Source organism: Gracilinanus agilis, chromosome 1, assembly GCF_016433145.1.
Source record: "Gracilinanus agilis isolate LMUSP501 chromosome 1, AgileGrace, whole genome shotgun sequence".
NCBI lineage: Eukaryota > Metazoa > Chordata > Mammalia > Didelphimorphia > Didelphidae > Gracilinanus > Gracilinanus agilis.
The window spans coordinates 116,079,523-116,097,645 of record NC_058130.1 but is presented as its reverse complement, the minus strand read 5'-3'; the positions used below and the strand labels follow the sequence as shown (position 1 = coordinate 116,097,645).

General features: G+C 33.9%; 1 protein-coding gene across 1 annotated transcript in view; it reads right to left on the bottom strand.

The window, feature by feature from the left end:
• The window catches only part of MPDZ (multiple PDZ domain crumbs cell polarity complex component), a 228,912-nt gene that overhangs the window by 159,928 nt on the left and 50,861 nt on the right, over positions 1-18,123 (bottom strand). The window contains exons 8-10 of the mRNA XM_044685473.1: positions 11,893-12,102; positions 8,559-8,673; positions 7,762-7,850 (exon numbers count right to left, since the gene is read on the bottom strand). Coding sequence (XP_044541408.1) covers positions 7,762-7,850; positions 8,559-8,673; positions 11,893-12,102 — 414 coding nt within the window. The remainder of the gene's footprint in view (positions 1-7,761; positions 7,851-8,558; positions 8,674-11,892; positions 12,103-18,123) is intronic.

Here is an 18,123-nt window from a genome sequence, read left to right as displayed (position 1 = left end):
CATATCCACATACTCACATATATAACAAATATTCTTATATTCAAGGAGCCATGATTTTAACAGTGAGGGTTCTCCCTATACTGGCAGAGATAACAGTGCTTCTTCACCTTGCTAGACCATCTATGTGAACTACTGTGGCCAAAAAATTCATTACTCAGTGGCCATCCTCCTAAGAATGAAACTATTCTGAAGCTAACTAGAATGGTTCTTCCATAACAGACAAATAGTATTGTCAAGCATATACTTGACAACTAACAGAAAGTGTGCTCCACTGGTATAGCCTCTTAAAAGCCAGGGCCAGCCTCCACATCACCAACTGTAGGATACATAAAGATATTCCATGCATATACAGATATCAAACAATAAAGTTAACAAGCATTTATTCACAGCAGCTCTTACATGCCAAGCACTAAGCTTAGTGGACACAACGTCAAAATTATACAACCCTGAACTCAAGGAGCTTACATTCTTTAGGGAGAAACAACATGTAAAAATATAAACAGCAACAAAATTTGGTATAAAATAAATAAAAGATTATTTAGGGAGACACTAGTGTCTGAGGATAGAAGTCAGGAAAGTCCTCTAATTTCCTCCCAAGAAAAGTAGAGATTTTCAGAGATAACGGCAAGATGGGAGGACATTCCAAAAATGGAGGACAGCCTATGCAAAGGCACAAGGTAATATCACATCAGCCAGTCTGCCAATAAACATTTATTAAGCATCTACTAGCATCTACTAGGATCTAGGACTGGGATTACAAAGTATGGCAAAAGACAGTCCCTGTGGGGGCAGCTGGGTAGCTCAGTGGATTGAGAGCCAGGCCTAGAGACGGAAGGTCCTAGGTTCAAATCCGGCCTCAGACACTTCCCAGCTGTGTGACCCTGGGCAAGTCACTTAACCCTCATTGCCTACCCTTACCACTCTTCCACCTATAAGTCAATACACAGAAGTTAAGGGTTTAAAATAAAAAAAAAAATTAAAAAAAAAAAAAAAAAAAAAGGACAGTCCCTGTCCTCATGAAGCTACCAATCTAAAACATAAAGAAAACAGGTCAATATATACAGACAAGTCAAATAAAGGATAAATTGTAAATGATCAAAAGTTAAGAGGCTTTAGAATTAAGAGGGATACAGGCACCTTAAAGAAAATGAGATTTTACTTGGGATTTGAAGGAAGGTAGGAAAACTGGGCAATGGAAATGAGGAGGGAGAAAACTCTATACATAGGGGACAGGAAGTAAAAATGCCTGGAGTTAAGAGATAAAGCATCTTGTGGAAGAAACAGCAAGGAGGCCAGTACCACTGGGTTGAAAAGTATTAGGGTACAGAGAGTGAAGAGTGAGTGAATGTATACATATATGTGTGCGTGTACATGCATGCACACTGGAAGCAGGTGGAGAAGTTGTAAAGTGGGAGGAACATAATAAAATACCATGAGTATATTATAGATAAAAAATATTCATCTTAATTATCAGATCATAGAGTCAAATATTCAGAGCTAGAAAGAACTTTAGAGGTTAGCTAGTTTAACTCATTCATCAAGGGAGAGAAGTCTGAAAATATTTTTCCATTATTTTATAGATACATATATGCAACTTGCACATGTTTGTCATGTAAAAAAATTGACAGTAGAAATAGCACTAGATTTATAGCAAAAGAACCTAAGTTCATATCCTGGCTTTGCTATTCACTACCTCTATAACTCTAGGTATATCACCAAATCTCTGAGGACCTGAGAGTCCTCATGTGCAAAATGAAGATAACATGTAAGGCTGCTTCCAACTCCAGACCCATGATTCTACTTCAATACTTGTTATAACATGATTTCTCTGACATGGGCTCTCCCTTCACTAATGTAGATCACCATCCATGACTTTATAAACTCCTTCTTAAGTTATGTCATATCATAGTTCATTCAGCATCTGGTAATAAACCATCAGCCTCTCCACACTCAATGCCTGCCCAGACTACAGACACAAAATACATTGCTAGTTCCTAAGTGAAGCTCTTGCTGGTTTAGAAAAACTGATTGGTATAGCTTTGAGAACCCAAAGACATCCCCCACAGATCTAGGGGATTAGCTTCAAGACTAACATAAACCCCAAGAAATTATGTTTATAAAAATGGATCTGGCAATAATCCAATCCTAAATATGTGTGTATGTGTATATATTCATGATTACACAGAATTTCTTAAAATATCAAAGAATTTTAAGCTGAAGATTTGCTTTTTCATTTTGAATTTCACTATTCCATGCTTTCTCACATTGCACAGCTGCATATCAAAATAGATTGTATGCCCACTTATCCATTTAACTTCAATAATTTAACTTCATCAAATAGTCTAAGGAAAACAAAATATGCACTTTTCTCCTCCATTCTTAGAAACTGTAACTCATACTTAAAACATATAATCTTCCCTTCCTCTTTCCCTTCCCCCCTTCCATATATGAAGAAGAAGAAAGATTACTTTAAAAGTAACGGGCAAGAAAGCATTCCTAAGTATTCAAGGAGGCAGTTTCTACCTGGTGAAAGCCTTGGAGGCAGCTAGATGGTACAGTGGATAGTGCTGGTCCTAGAGTAAGAAATACCTCAATTCGTGTCCTCAGACTCTTACTGCTGTGTGACTCTGGGCAAGTCACCTCGTCTCTGCCTGAGCTGTCTTACCTATAAAATGAAGATGGTAATAGTATCTACCTCTCAGGGTTGTTGTGAGGATCAAATGAGATAATATTTGTAAAGCACTTAGCATAGTGCCTGCCACATAGTAGGCATGTAATAATTCCTTCCTTCCTTCCTTCCTGAAGTAAAAGCCAAGTAGCGGCAACATTGTTGAGCCTGGACCAATTTTGGCTCCTCAATTTTCATATATACCAAGATACATGAAGCTATAGACTTAGCTGTGGTATCATACTGATTGAGAGCATAAGACATAAATCATTTTATGCAAAATGGAGCACAAAAGAGAGATTCATCCTATCCAATAAGATCATATACTACCAAGATACTGTAATTCTCCACTACACATAACTTGGGATTTTTACTACAGGGGAAAAAAGACATTGGTAAAGTTTAAGAGATCATATTTTCCCCACCACAACCAAAATAGCACCAAACTAGTAACTCATACACCCAGAGTCTTCAAAATTACTTCACATATCATACTATACAGAATTTAAATTCCAATTTAATATAGTAATATTCTGATGTTCTTTTTGTTGATGTTTATAGGAATGTTTATAGTAATTTTCTTAAGCAAAGGTAATTCTCAAATTATCTTTAATGAAGATTATTATATATCCGTCAAAAACAATGACATTAAGAAAATGTCATAACATATAATGATTTAAAGTGTGTAATTGAAATTTTGAGTTCCCTGATCTAAACTTCCTGTGGACATTTAGGGCTTTTTCAGACTACAATCAAAGGATCGTTGTTTTTGTCCTCTTTTCTTTTTATCCCCAAAATTCTGTAATTTAAAAGTTAGTTATGTTTACAAGAGCCTTCAGGGAGATCAGTCTCCCTCTGCTCTTTAGGCGGGAATGTGTAATTGAAATTTTGAGATCCCTAATTGAAACTTCCTATGGACCTTTAGGGCTTTTTCAAACTACATTTCCCATGAGCCGACTGGCTTCTTCTCTTGCATAATCATGTGGACAGGAAGCGTAATAATGGAGAGAGAAGAATAAAAGAGAAGTGCCAGGATTGGCACTCTCTCTTTTCTGGCTGAAGCAGCATGGTGACAGAGGTAATGGCCATTCTTTTAAACTGACTCTTAACATGGCACATGGCTTCATTTTACTAATGGCTACCAATAAATTTTTTAAAACCCTGATATTTTAAATCTATCCTTTTATATCCATTTTATTTCTTACAAAGTTTTTCAAAGTTCTTTTTTTTTTTCATGACAACCTGTTGTGTTATATGAAGCAGGTAGTACAAAGATAATTTCCTTTTTACCAAGGCTTGGTGTGGTTAAATGACTCATTCAGAATAATATAGGCAGTAATGGAGCTAAGATTAAAATATGTCTTCTATTCCAAGTATTTTTCCACTAAACCATATGATTCTATCTAACACTAATTTAAAAAAACAAATCATCTTATAGTTACAAAAGAGAAAGTAATAAAAATGGTGAAAATAATTAAGTTATTCATTTTAAGTTCATAAGTATGTAAAATCAAACCACAATGAAATGTCTATTACCTGGTACCCTAAACTCCAATGTTCTGAAGATGCAGGCATTACATCAGCTCTGACATTTAAAGAACAATTAAATAGAAGAAAACTCAATTATGCTTAAAGCCATGAAAATGCAATTTGAGCTACCTTTTAATGTCATCTTTTCAATTATCCACAAGGTGCTAATATTTCCCCTTTAGCTTGTTCAAAATATGAAAAAAAAATAGACAAGCACTAAAAGTTTTTTTAATAAAAAGAATTATAACTAAGAGATTAAAATAGTGACTGTTGATGAAAAATGGAATATTCTGAATGTTGCTAAAAAGCAAAGTGCATTGATGAAAATATTACAGTAATGATTTTATATACAGTAAGAAAACAACTTGAAAGTTTTGCTCTTTGAATCCATAATAAACTTTGGTTGAAAAGTCATGTTACTCTCCCCAGACTACACAGAAAGAGGCAAATAACAAGTACAGATAAATCTGTAGTACCATAACATTTTAATATATATATATATATATGCAATATATATATAATATACATGATATTATATATGTAAAGGGCAGGAATGTTTTCATTTCTGTCTTCATGTCCCAAGTGTTAGCACATAGTTGGTCTTTAATAAATGCTTTTGATTGATTTCTTACTTTACATGTTTGTCAACTGATTCAAACTACAGTGTTACTAAACTAAACTTGTATGCATGTTTGTGTGTGAATATTTTAGTAGATAAAAATAAGGGAACAGAAAAAGAAAGCAGGCTGGTAAAGAAGGGAGTAAATAAGGTTGTTGAGACCAAGTTTGGAAAGGGGTTAAAGAGCAAACTACTCACAGGTGCATCTTGGTACTTGCCAACAGCTTGCAAACAGGTAAAGAAGTTAGTAGAAGTTAGTAAAGAAGTTTCCAGATTGAGGTTTACTTGTCATATAGAACAGAAATACTATGGGAAGCTGTGTATTTGATAGGCATGTTGGGTGAAAACAACACAATCAGCAAAATAAAAGTTCAGTATCTACGAAACAGTCCGTGCTAGGAATCATCCAGAAAAAACTCCATGGAAAAGAGAAAAGTAACAGAGAAGAAAGCTCAAGACTGAGTAAGATGAGTAGTAGTAGCAGTTATCATTATCATTATCATCATCATCATCATCATCATCATCATCATCATTCCCATCATCTTGTCTGTCCCAAGATGCTTTCTTTCATTTTTTTTAAACCTTTCTGTTCATCTTAGAATCAATATTATATATTGGTTCCAAGGCAGAAAAGCAAAATGGGCTAGGTAACTAGTATTAAGTGACTTACCCAGGGTCACACAGCTAGGAAGTGTCTGAAGACAGATTTGAGCCGAAGACCTTCCAACTCCAGGCCTGGCTCCCCATTCACTGAGCCATCTAGCTGCCCCCAAGATGCTTTCAATGAGTTTGCTGAAGCTGAATTTACATCCCAACACTTTTTTCAATTACAAAATTCAGCCATCTTATCCATCTCCACAATCATCACAGAACATTAATAATAAAATAGAACAATTGCAAGACAATGAGATGCCCCAGGAATGTTTCTGTTTGAACTCAATCATAAAAAGATAAGGAGATAATAATAATAATTCTTATTCTAAGACTCTCTGGTCTTCATAGGTGTGGGTGCTCCAGTGACTAATGAAGAATAGTTCTTCCAAACCTTATTGAATGGCCTTGAGTGTTGGTGGCCAAAAAATTTATCATATTGTACCTTACTCTCTACTGTTGAGTGTTTCTATACTGAACAAGACTATTCCTTAGACAAAAGACATATAATTCATTGATAGATCTGTACTAGAAGTCTTCTCAGCCTTGTTGTACTTACCAGGATTTATTCACTCCTAAAGTAGTATTCAAATCCTTGAGTCACTTCTCTACCATGCATGGTAAAGTACTAGAGAAGAATGTTAGTAAAGGAATAATGATAATAATACCATTGCTTACATGCGATTTTTAATTTAATTCAGCAAGCATTTATTAAGTATCTACTAAATATCAGACAGCAGGAATACAAAAAGAAGAAGAGAAAGAGAAAAAGAGAGAGAGGGAGGGATGGAGGGAAGGAAGAAAGGAAGGAAGGGACAGAGGAAGGAAAGGAAGGAAGGAAGGAAGGAAGGAAGGAAGGAAGGAAGGAAGGAAGGAAGGAAGGAAGGAAGGAAGTCCCTACCCTCAAGTAGTTTACATTCCATTGTGCAGATAAATATGCGTACAGATAAACACAAAATATATACAGAAAAAGAAAGTTGTAAGTGGGAAGGGGGAGGGAGGAGAATACAAGTAGGAAACATCAAAAAAAATATTATTATTCCCATTTTAAAGATGAAAAAATAGCATCTCCAATTAGGTTAGGTGATTTGTCTAGAGTGCCAGAGGCAAGCCTCCCAATCCAGTGGAATTTGTTCCTATTTTTATGATTTTGAATGAACACTATGCTTTTTACATTGAGAAAGCATTCAATAGGATCAAGGTCTCTACTGACTTTAGGAAGCATCTTTTGAAAAGTGCCTTCAACAGTTCTCTAATAAGCATAATTCATAAATTTATTTGTTAACAACAGAAGTTAATCAAAACAAAGTGAGTCTATATCTTCTGAAAAATCTTAATAAATACTCAATTAAAAGATACCCTGGTATGTCCAAAACTATACACCCAACCAGTCCAAGAGAAAAAGCATTAGTGTCACCAAGTGGTCCAACTGAGTAACTGCATGATTTAGTTTTCCATTAACTATATATATATATATATATAAACAATGATTCCTAATCTGTAGTCATGTACTCCCGATGGAGCCAGAGAGTTAATGCATGGGGTCCATAGTCAAAATATTTACTCAATTAACTAAGATAATTATACAACTATTACTACGGGAGGACTCTCAAAATTTTCATCTGAAAACTATAGGATTCACTAAGCTGATAACTTCTGAGCTTAACTATTCTAAAATATAAACCTAATGTATTAATATGATATAAAAATATAAAACAAATACCAGGTACTTATTCAAGAAAGTCCATTCCAGAGTAAACTTGAATCAGTACAAATTTGACCCTGTTTCCAGTCTAAACCACAATATAATAATTGAACATAATGATGTCCCAAAATCTTTAATAAATAGTAGAGTTTTTATTATTAAAAGGTTAAACTTTAATTATCCAGAAGATTCAGTAATCAGCGTATGACATTCACCAGTAAAGCAGGATAACTGAAGTGTTATTGTATGCAATAGATTCAATTATTTGAAATGGAAAGGTCCTTAAAAATAATTCAGTTCATAATAATAGAAATGTAATTGTAATGATTAATATTCTTCCCAAGAAGAGAGAATGGAAGGATACTGACACAGAAAGTTATATACTATATCAGACACATTTGTAATATATGGATTTGTATCTATATATGGGTTTTGATTTTTTTCCTCATCTGTTTTTTTCTTAAAAGGGAAATGTCATATAAAAACTAAAAAGTATCAATTAATAAAACTTTTAAAATAATACGAAAAGCTAATTTAAAAAAAGAAATCTAATTCTCCATCATTTTAATGATCAAGAAAGTGACTTACTGCTATGATTTGATCACCAACACGTATCCTTCCATCATTTTCAACAGCACTGCTTTTTGTGATGCTCTTTACAAATATACCTGAAGATTCTGAGAATTGTTTTTAAAAATATATATGTTACTATTTTGTTGCAACCTTAAAAAATAACCTAAGCATGTCTTTAGAAATATCTAAAATATTTCTAGACTATAATAGATGCTTCCCAATTCCATAGTTAAATCCAAAATTTTACGTGATTCTACCAGCTACCATTTTAGAAATGCAGCATAGAGGAATCCTAGAGGCCAGCTGTTAAGAGATGAAACAAAAAAAACTTTTAAATTAATAAAACAGACAGGCCAAGCCCTCTTCCTCTCCCCCAAGGTAATGGACATATTATTGAAGAAATTATTAAAGTAGATTTTATTTGAACTTCACCTTCCTGACCCATTTACTACTTCAATAGTATAACTACCTAGAAATCCTGGTTATATGGATAAAAGGGAAACATATTTTAGAGAGTTCATTCATATCTATATGCATATGTTCCCCTCAACAACACTGTATCCTTGGATGATTAAGAACATTGTCTGAAATATCTCCTTTTAAGATTGGTACTTCCACACTCATTTCACATAATGTTCAATTTTCAAAATTTTTTTTCTAAAGGCATACAATCTAAGGATATTAAATGAAGCTTTACTGTTTATATGACTACCAGAAAAACATTTCATAAATCAAAGACATCATAGAAAGCCATAGGAATACATGTTTAAGATAGGAATACATGTTTAAAACAATTTATTTTAAATTATTACCTGATTTTTTATCTCCAATATAACCAGCAATGGTTATTCCTAATCCTTGGATATTTTTGGTGAGTTCTACATCAAATGTTTCAACCTCTCCATTTTTCTGCATAGACATTTCCATCTAAATTAAAATAAAATTTTAAAAAGTAAATAAAAAAGATTTTAGCTCAGTTCAAGAAAATGAAATTCTTATTTAGGGCTGATCTGAAAGCTATGAAGACTAATTATTGTATTGAGAATTTCTAGTAATGGAAACCTATCCTGCTACTTTTGCTAATCTAACATAGTTAAAAAAGATATAATGGTCAAATACAAAATACCTTTACTAAAAGGATGTTCCAGAAAATTTACATAAAAACAGAATTTTATAAACCAAATCCTGCACTGTTCTTGACTTCAATTATTCTTTTGGAGTTTATTCTTCTTTGCTGGTAGAAGTTCAAATTGATCCTCTCAATCAATCAACAATTCCATAAGGATACAAAAATAATCCTAGCTTTCAAAGAGTTTACATTATAATAGGGAAGACAACACAAATAACTAGAGCTTAACATTCATAGTAATTTTTGCACCTCCACATTCCATCTCCCATATAACTAGTAACAGTGTATATTTATATAATTTTGAGATTTGCAAAACACATTATTCCCCACTAATAACCCTATGACATAAGTAGTGTAATTATTGCTAGTCTCATTTTACAGAAAAGAAACTAAGGCTCAGGAAGTTAAAGTCATTTGCCCACAATTAAACAAATCAAAATTAAATCCAAGTTCCCTGATTAAAAGACAAGTCTTCTTTCCATTACTATATTTTAATTTTCTTGATCAATAAGCTGTAAATGGTTGCTGAAGTATATGAGGAATTCTGTAACATATATGTATAAATCCTGTATATCCTGTACAAATATGTACCTTATTGGTACATATTTGTTTGCTTGTCTCACTGATTATATTGTGAGCTCCTTGAGAGCAACAACTGTCTTTTTTCCTCTTTTATATCCCCAGTGCACAGTGCCTCTAGTACACAGAAGGCACAAATGCTTATGACTGGCAAATTCTATTGTAAAATGAATAACATTTTTATAATATGTAAAATTATCTCTTTCTGTAGGAAGTTTGATTTCGTAACGGAGAACCTCAAAATCAGGAATGCTTGGGTTCAAGTCCCATGTCTGACATATACCAGTTTTGTGCCTCTGGGCAAGTCAATTATTGCTAGGCAATTAGTCTCCAAGATTATAGTTATCCAGCAGTTTCTGATCTACTTGGGTAGAGGGAGTTTCTTCAATAGCTGTTCCCTATACCAACAAAATCACAGATCTAGTACAAAACAAAAACTTCTATTGTATTTTTTTAAATTCTGAGTTTTGTATACCAGGCTTCTTTAAATAACACATTTTACAACACACAAATAACCTTTTTTTTCAGAATGCCAATATGATCTAGATTTCATAAATGTGCCAACACTCTTATCTGTGAAATTGTGACACGAATGAATGGTTAGGCATTAATGAGCTAGTCATTAGCTGACTAGTGAAATAATTTAAATCATTATTACACAATGAATCATGAAGCATCAGTAAACTGGACTGGGTTACCAACACAAGCCATTCTTACTTCAAAATAACAATACCCCAGTCTCTGATCTTGGCCCAAGTGGGGTCTATAGCTGGGTATTCTTCTGGACCTCTTCTAATCCTAACTACATCTCATTGGCATTCCACCTAAATGAGATATAATGGTATACTGAAGTTTGATTTCATTTTTCCCTTACACATAATTATCTGTGCAAACTTAGCAAAAGTTTAGAATTTAGATAATTACCAGAAAATGACAGGATGAAATCTGCTTCAATGGAAACAAATGTGTTTTCTATTTTTAATAAGACTTATGCGAGTGCTATTTTAGAGGGTGGCAATTTGACTATCAGATGATTTTAAAAGGGGCACAAGCTCCAGAAATGAGGATATGCACAGAATAGGGTTTTTTAAGCATTCAATTACATCAAGTGTTTTTCATACTGCATTCATTTATATATTGCTGAATAAAATCTTTTGTTTATCACAAAAGAATGCCATTTAAATGCTTTCCCAAACAAGATTTCTCTTCCTTTTTTACTTTACTTTCCTAAAAAATAGCAGCCAAACCTATACTAAAAACAACAAAATCAAGGAAAATTCTATTTCTCTACTGAAAAAAATTCCAAACATTTACTTAAGGATTTCAAGATTCCTCCTCCTACCCCTTCTTTTAGCTCCAAGAATTAATAATCATCTGTTTAGAATACTGCCAATTGATTTTTGTAACTTATGGGAACATAATATATATTTATAATATAATAATTATCTCTGTATTTTTCTTTCTGTTATTCTTTAAGAAATGAGTTTTTGGTATCCAAATATTTTTGGAGGCAAATTTTTATATTTGGTAAATATTCCCTATTTGCATATGGCCAATTTTTTTTTTAAATAACGATCCCATTCCAGAAATTTTCACATGAATTTTCAGATGTTCTTTCATATAAAGTCCAAAACCAGCATGATATTCCTGTGAATAAAACTTTGATCATTGGCAGTAGGTAGCAAGCTATACATGTAAACCACATACTACTACTTTTTGCTCAAGAATTATTCAATCAGAATAAAAGCATAGAAATCTTTTCTGCAAACTTGGCATCAGGTCTTTAAATGATCCTTCTATTTAGGCAAACAAGGAAACAAAAAGCTAAAAGACTTCATATATTAATACTAAAGGCTGGTCTTCAAAAAATTGTATCTGCTAAAACAGTATTTCAGTACTCTCTCGAGCTAATTCTATTTACACACTAATTATAGAATAACTTTTTTTAATTTACTTTTTCCCCTCAAAAAAAAGTAATTTTACTTCTCCCATAGGGCAATTTGAAGGGCTCTGTAAATTTCAAGATCCTACATGAAAGTGAACTATTATTCATCTATAGGTAAGTAATCTTTTTTTTTTTTAAATTAAAACCCTTACCTTCTGTGTTAGAATCAATACTGTGTATTGGTTCCAAGGCAGAAGAGTGGGGTAAGGGCTAGGCAATGGGGGTTAAATGACTTGCCCAGGACCCAAGGCCAGATTTCAACCTAGGACCTCCCATCTCTAGGCCTGGTTCTCAATCCACTGAGCCACCCAGCTCTCCCCAGCTAAATAGTCTTCTTGCCTAACAGACTGACAAATTTTCAATAATTCCTCTTTAAAGTATTTGTTGTTAATCAGAATTAAAATATGACATAACTTTGCCCATTGGTCTAGGTTCTGTATAGAACAACTTTATAAGATTTGTCCTCCTAGTCAATTTAATTGTGTACCCTCACCGGTTTTTCCAACATGGAAGACATGGAAGAAGATAATGTGATGCCTGAAGAGGTTGTTACCATGGGTTCTTCTATGACACCTCTTGCAATCACCAACTTGACTCGATTCCCACACTGCCTGAGCACTTGTGCTACTTGCTCACTGCTCATACCAGACAAATCTGTCTCTCCAATTTTCAGGATATGGTCTCCGCTACATAATCGCCCATGCTGAATGAGAAAGTAAATAATTAATGACTCAAATAGTGTTCTACAATGGAACTACTGACCTAAAAAAAATTATTTTTAAATCACATCATTTTGGAAAGTCAAATGTAGGAAGAAATTACCTTTGCAAAGTGCCAATAAAGGATGTACTTTTATTTGTGAATTTAAAAACCATTTTTTACAGAATAATAAATGAGGTATATCCAAATAAGCTTCTAATCAAATCAAACAAGCAAAAGAGATTTATTGAATGGTACTGGCTAAGAGACAGAATGGTGGATCAATGAAATAGACTAGGGGTAAATGACCTCAGCAAGCAAGTTTCAATAAACCCAAAGAGCCCAGCTTTTGGGACAGGAACTCACTATTTAACAAAAGCTGCTGGGAAAATTGGAAAACAGTATGGAAAAAATTAGGTTTAGATCAGCATCTCACACCCTATACCAAAATAAATTCAAAATGGGTAAATGACTTAAATTTAGAGTGAAATTATTAATAAATTAGATGAACACAGAATAGTATGCCTGTCAGATCTGTGGAAAAGGAAGGGATTTAAGACCAAGCAAAAGGTAGAGAACATTACAAAATATAAAATAAATGACTTTGATTATATCAAATTAAAAAGGTTTTGTACAAACAAAACCAATGCAACCAAAATTAGAAGGAAAGAAACAAACTGGGAAAACATTTTTATAACAAAGTTCTCTGGCAAAGGTTTAATTTCCCAAATATATAAGAAACTAAGTCAAATTTATAAAAAATCAAGCTATTCCCCAATTCCAACAAATGATCAAGGGACATGAATAGGCAGTTTTCACATGAAGAAATCAAAACTATCAATAAGCACAAGAAAATGTGTTCTAAATCCCTCCTGATTAGAGAAATACAAGTAAAAACAACATTGAGGTACCACCTCACACCTTGCAGACTGGTCAATATGGCAGCAAAGGAAAGTGATGAACATTGGAGGGGATGTGGCAAAATTGGGACACTAATACAATGCTGGGGGAGTTGGGAAATTGTCCAACCATTCTGGAGGGTATTTTAGAATTATGAGCAAGCAGTTTTAAAAATGCCTGCCCTTTGATCCAGCTATACCACTACTGGGTTTGTACCCAAAGAGATAATAAGGAAAAATACTTGTACAAAATTATTTATAGCCACACTTTGTGGTGGCAAAAAAATTGGAAAACGAGGGGGTGTCCCTTGACTGGGGAATGGCTGAATAAATTGTGGTATCTGATGGTGATGGAATATTATTGTGCTGAAAGGAATAATGAACTGGAGGAATTCCATGTGAACTGGAAAGACCTCCAGGAATTGATGCAGAGTGAAAGGAGCAGAACCAGGAGAACACTGTACACAGAGACTGATACTTTATGGCACAATTGAATATAACAGACTTTTCTACTAGCAGCAATGCAATGATCCAGGACAATCCAGAGGAACTCATGAGAAAGAAGCTATCTACATCCAGAGAAAGAATTGTGGGAACAGAAACGCAAAAGAAAAACATATGATCAATCACATGGTTCCATGGGAATATGATTAGGGTTTTGGCATTTAAAGGTCACTCTACTGCAAACATGAATAATATGGAAATAGATTTTGAACAATGGTACGTGTAGAACCCAGTGGAATTGCTCATCAGCTCTGGGAGGAGGGAGGGAAGAGAGGTAGGAAAAAATCATGAATCATGGAATCATGGAAAAATAGTCTAAATAAAAATTTTAAAGAGATTTATTGAGTATCTGATATGTACAAAAATAAAAAATAAGCACAAAGGAAATTATTGAATGACTAGGTAAAGCTATAGAGGAGGGTTAGATCATTGTAAACTAGGAAAACAGCACAAAGGATATTTCAGTTGAGATGGATTTGAATAAGCAAAGATAAGAAAAAGGAATAATCTCAAAGACAACTTGATATAGTGGATAAAATGTTAGGCTTAGAATCTGAAAGCAGATTCAGCTCTCACAGTTGTCACTAAGTCACTATGTGAACATAGGAAAATCACTTAAGCTCCCTGAGACTTCTATGACTGTATCTCTGCTACTTACCTACCCAAGATTGTAAGAATGAACATTTGTAAAGCCCTTAGCACAGTACCCATATAGTAGACACTATCTAAATGTTAGCTATCATTATTATCCTTATTATTTTTACATGTATGTAAAACACTACCTAAATACCAGCTATTATTATTTTAATAGAGAGGAAACAAAAAGTAAGTAAAAGTTCAAAGATAGGAAAGCAGAAAAATACTCAAGGGAGCAAACAACAGGCCAGATGGTCAGGAAGTGAATGATTCATAAAAAAGAATAGATATGTTAAAAGTGGAAAGGTAAACAGTTTTAAAGACTGTGAAAAGCCTATGAAGATTGTGGAAGAATAAGTGTTTTATTCAGTAGTTAAGGAAGGGTCCATTCTATGTCTATTCTCCATAAAGCTGCCATAGTCACCTTCCTAAAGCACTGGTCACTTCCTGGTCACTTCCCTGGCTCAGAATACTTCAGATGCACCCTATTGCTTCAGGCTAAAATATGAACTCAGTTCCTGAGCAATACCTTTGTTAATAGCAAGTACATGGTAAATTTTTGTTGAATACATTTATACTGTTCCATTAAATGTCTCTGGTCAATAAGATAATCATGGTAGCAATGGAGGACATTCATCTAGGGCAGTACACCAAACATATTAGAAAACAGAGACAGGAGATAGTTTAGAAGGCTAATGCAGTACTCTAGTTAACCTTCAAATGAAAAGAGCCTGTGAACTGGAAAAACAAGAAAGAAAGGAACAAATATTAAGAGACATTTTAAAGGAAAACTGAAGAGGATTGTTCTTCTCTGGATAGAGTTTAGTCAAAGATGATAAACATAACTGAATTACATATATAGAAAATTAGACAATCTTGATATCAACTATTTATCATACTATTATACCATCCAAGTTGAATAAATATAAATGAATTGATTTACAAAAATTATAAAAGATATTTAATAATATATCTTAAGCATTCCCTGATCCTTAACTACATATAGGTATTTAATAAATGTGCATACATGTATGTATATATGTATAAACACAGATTTGTATACACCTATTCATACATATTTACTAAGCACTTATGTGACAAGTACTATGCTAAGATTTAGGGATTCAAAAAGAGATAAAAAATAGTTTTTATCCTCAAGGAGCTTACAATCCACAGAGGAAGACAATTGGCAAGCAAGTATATACAAACCAAGCTATATACAGGAGACATGGGAAATAATTATCAAAGCAGAATAAAGAGGAGCTGAGGAAGGCTTTATGTAAGACATGGGTTTTTTGGAAAAGCTAGGAAAACAAAGTCATTGGGTCAAAGAGTAAAAGACAAAGAATAAGGTGTAAGAAGACTGGGAAGGTAGGAAGGAGCTAGGTTACTAACAAATAATTTTATATTTGCTCCTGGAGCCAATAGGGAGTCAATAGAGTTTACTAAGTAACAGGTATGACATGATTAGAAGTACACTTTAAGAAATTAACTCTGAGAGATTAGTGAAGAACAGATTGGAGTGGAAGCATACTGCAGGAAGGCTGATTTACTGGCAGGTTATGGCAAGAGAGGGCAAGAGAGGGCAAGAGAGGGTGAGGATAAAGGTGAGAGAGAGAGAGAGAAGGAGGAGGAGGAGGGAAAGGGAAAGGAAAGGGAAAGGGAGATGGAGAGGGAGAGGGAGAGAAAGAGGGAGAGAAAGAGGGAGAGGAAAGGGAAGAGGGAGAGAGAAAGGGAGAGGGAGAGAAAGAGGAAGAGGAAAAGGAAGAGGGAGAGGGAGAGGGAGAGAAAGAGAGACAGACAGACAGAGAGAGACAAAGACACAAAGGGACAGAGACAGAGACACACAGAGAGAGAGAAGGCACAGATATATAGACATACAGATAAACAGATAGATCTAGATATGTGTAGGGCAAATTTTCTAAATAACTCTTGGAATGTCTTTTTTGTAGAAGGTGTAAGGAATGTCTGTCCCTGCAAAGATGAGAGGGATATCTACTGAACAAATATGCACAAATTCATACTATGGTGCTGTAGAACATAAAGGAACAATGATTCTTCCATGGAACCATTTCCCTCTTAAGTTAGCCTACAGCATTGATATCTAGGTCCATATTTCTAGGAAACCTAAAGAGAGAGAGGAACTAGAGGGGCCTGGCTGAATAAGGACACACAGCACGAGCATTCAAAGAGAAGAAAGTCAACTGCTTACATTACATGCAAGTACTTCCTAATGTTAATAGCAAGAAAGAATGAAAGCTGATTTACTAGACTTCTATTTATTCTTCAATTAGAAGGCTAAGTTTTAACATGAGGCTTTCTCCTTGATTGTCATCATGAGCATAGGAAGTTTTTATTGAGCATAGCTCACTGGTATGAAAGTCAAGACATAAAATTCAAATATGCTTCTGATATACAATTCTATTTATAAATGGCAATAATCAAGGGTGAACCCTTCACAAAAATAAATCAACTTTGGAAACATATCAAAATATCTTTTTTAGATATATCCTTCTAGAAATATTATGAAATAACATTTCCCCCCTAAAGTGCTTTCCAAACTCCTCAGAAAAGTCCCTAAGGTGACCAGTTGAAGAAAAAAGGCCTTTCATTAGATGAATATATTTAAAGATTACTCAATTCAATGAAGGGGTTATACTTGGGGTCCACCTCAAGAAAGTATCCCTTCATGAAAATGCAGGCATTCTCATGGCCTTTTATTCAATTTCAATTTCCTTAAGAAGAATGATACAGGAAGATTGGGATAGTAACTTGTTTGTTCACTTCTGGAATGTTAGACCAGTGGATTTTAAGATATTTTTTCCCATTTCAAGATTCCCATAAATGTCAGCTGAAATATTCTTTGGGCCCAGTCATGTTGTAGGGGATGGGAATGATGCTAATTTGGGTATATTTTTCTCCAACCTAGAAATGGCTTGAGTATTAATGATAAGTTAAATAAAACTTATGGCAGACTGGTTGCAGTGTGGTATTAGTATTAATATTTTCCTTTCAATACAACAAATGTGTATAGAAGAGTTAATCATAATAATTAATACATTTGTCAATTATTCTTCTGTTACATGAACAGTTCAAAAACATCCTACTATGATTCTTCATCATGGCATTAAGATTGCCTCAACCTATCTTGGCTTTCAAAAGTTACATGGTATGGTATTATAAGCTATGGAAGATATACTATTCAAGTTGAAAAGACCCATCATGAGACTGTACATCTATCATCAAAGAACTAACTTTCCAGAATTTGGAAAGGCTCAGCACGAGATTATAAATATTTTGGGTCATAATCATAATCTGCATTTCTGAAAGGAACCACACACCAGTGAAATCACTTATTATTTGAAACTTAAAAGAAATGTGTATATTGGCCAGTGTTCTATCATGTAACAAATATTAAAGATATTTTATGCAATGCTGTACTTCTAACACAAAGCTGGCACTAGTGACCCATCTTGAGGATGCGAGTTATAAGAGTGAAGTGTGGGGATTTTTTTTCTAAGAATAGTTGCTGGTGCATCTATGATCTGTTCTCAAATTCTCCTAGTGACAAATGATAATGTATTCATAAGACAACTAGCTGGGTTTACGAATGCTGTCTTTTTTCTAGTCATGGAACACAGTGAAGACACAAGGTTGCAGTCCAAAGCCTTGACCTCATTATGGAGTTCTACAGATAATCTATCCAATATTCAGCACAAAAATTAGGATCAAACTCAGATTTCAGGTGGTTTTTTTCCCTCAGGCTAAAAGAGAAAAAAATTTAGATCAGTAAAACTACAATTTAGTTACTTTAACATTACCTGAGTCATCCATTTGACAATGATTTATTAGATGCCTATTATGAAAAAAACAAAACAAAACACTGTTTTAGGAGCTAAGAGTTAAAACAAAACAGCTTCTTCCAGCCAGCAGCTTTACTCTTCTAGGAAGTAGTCTATCAGTTTTATTCTTGGTTTCTAAAACAT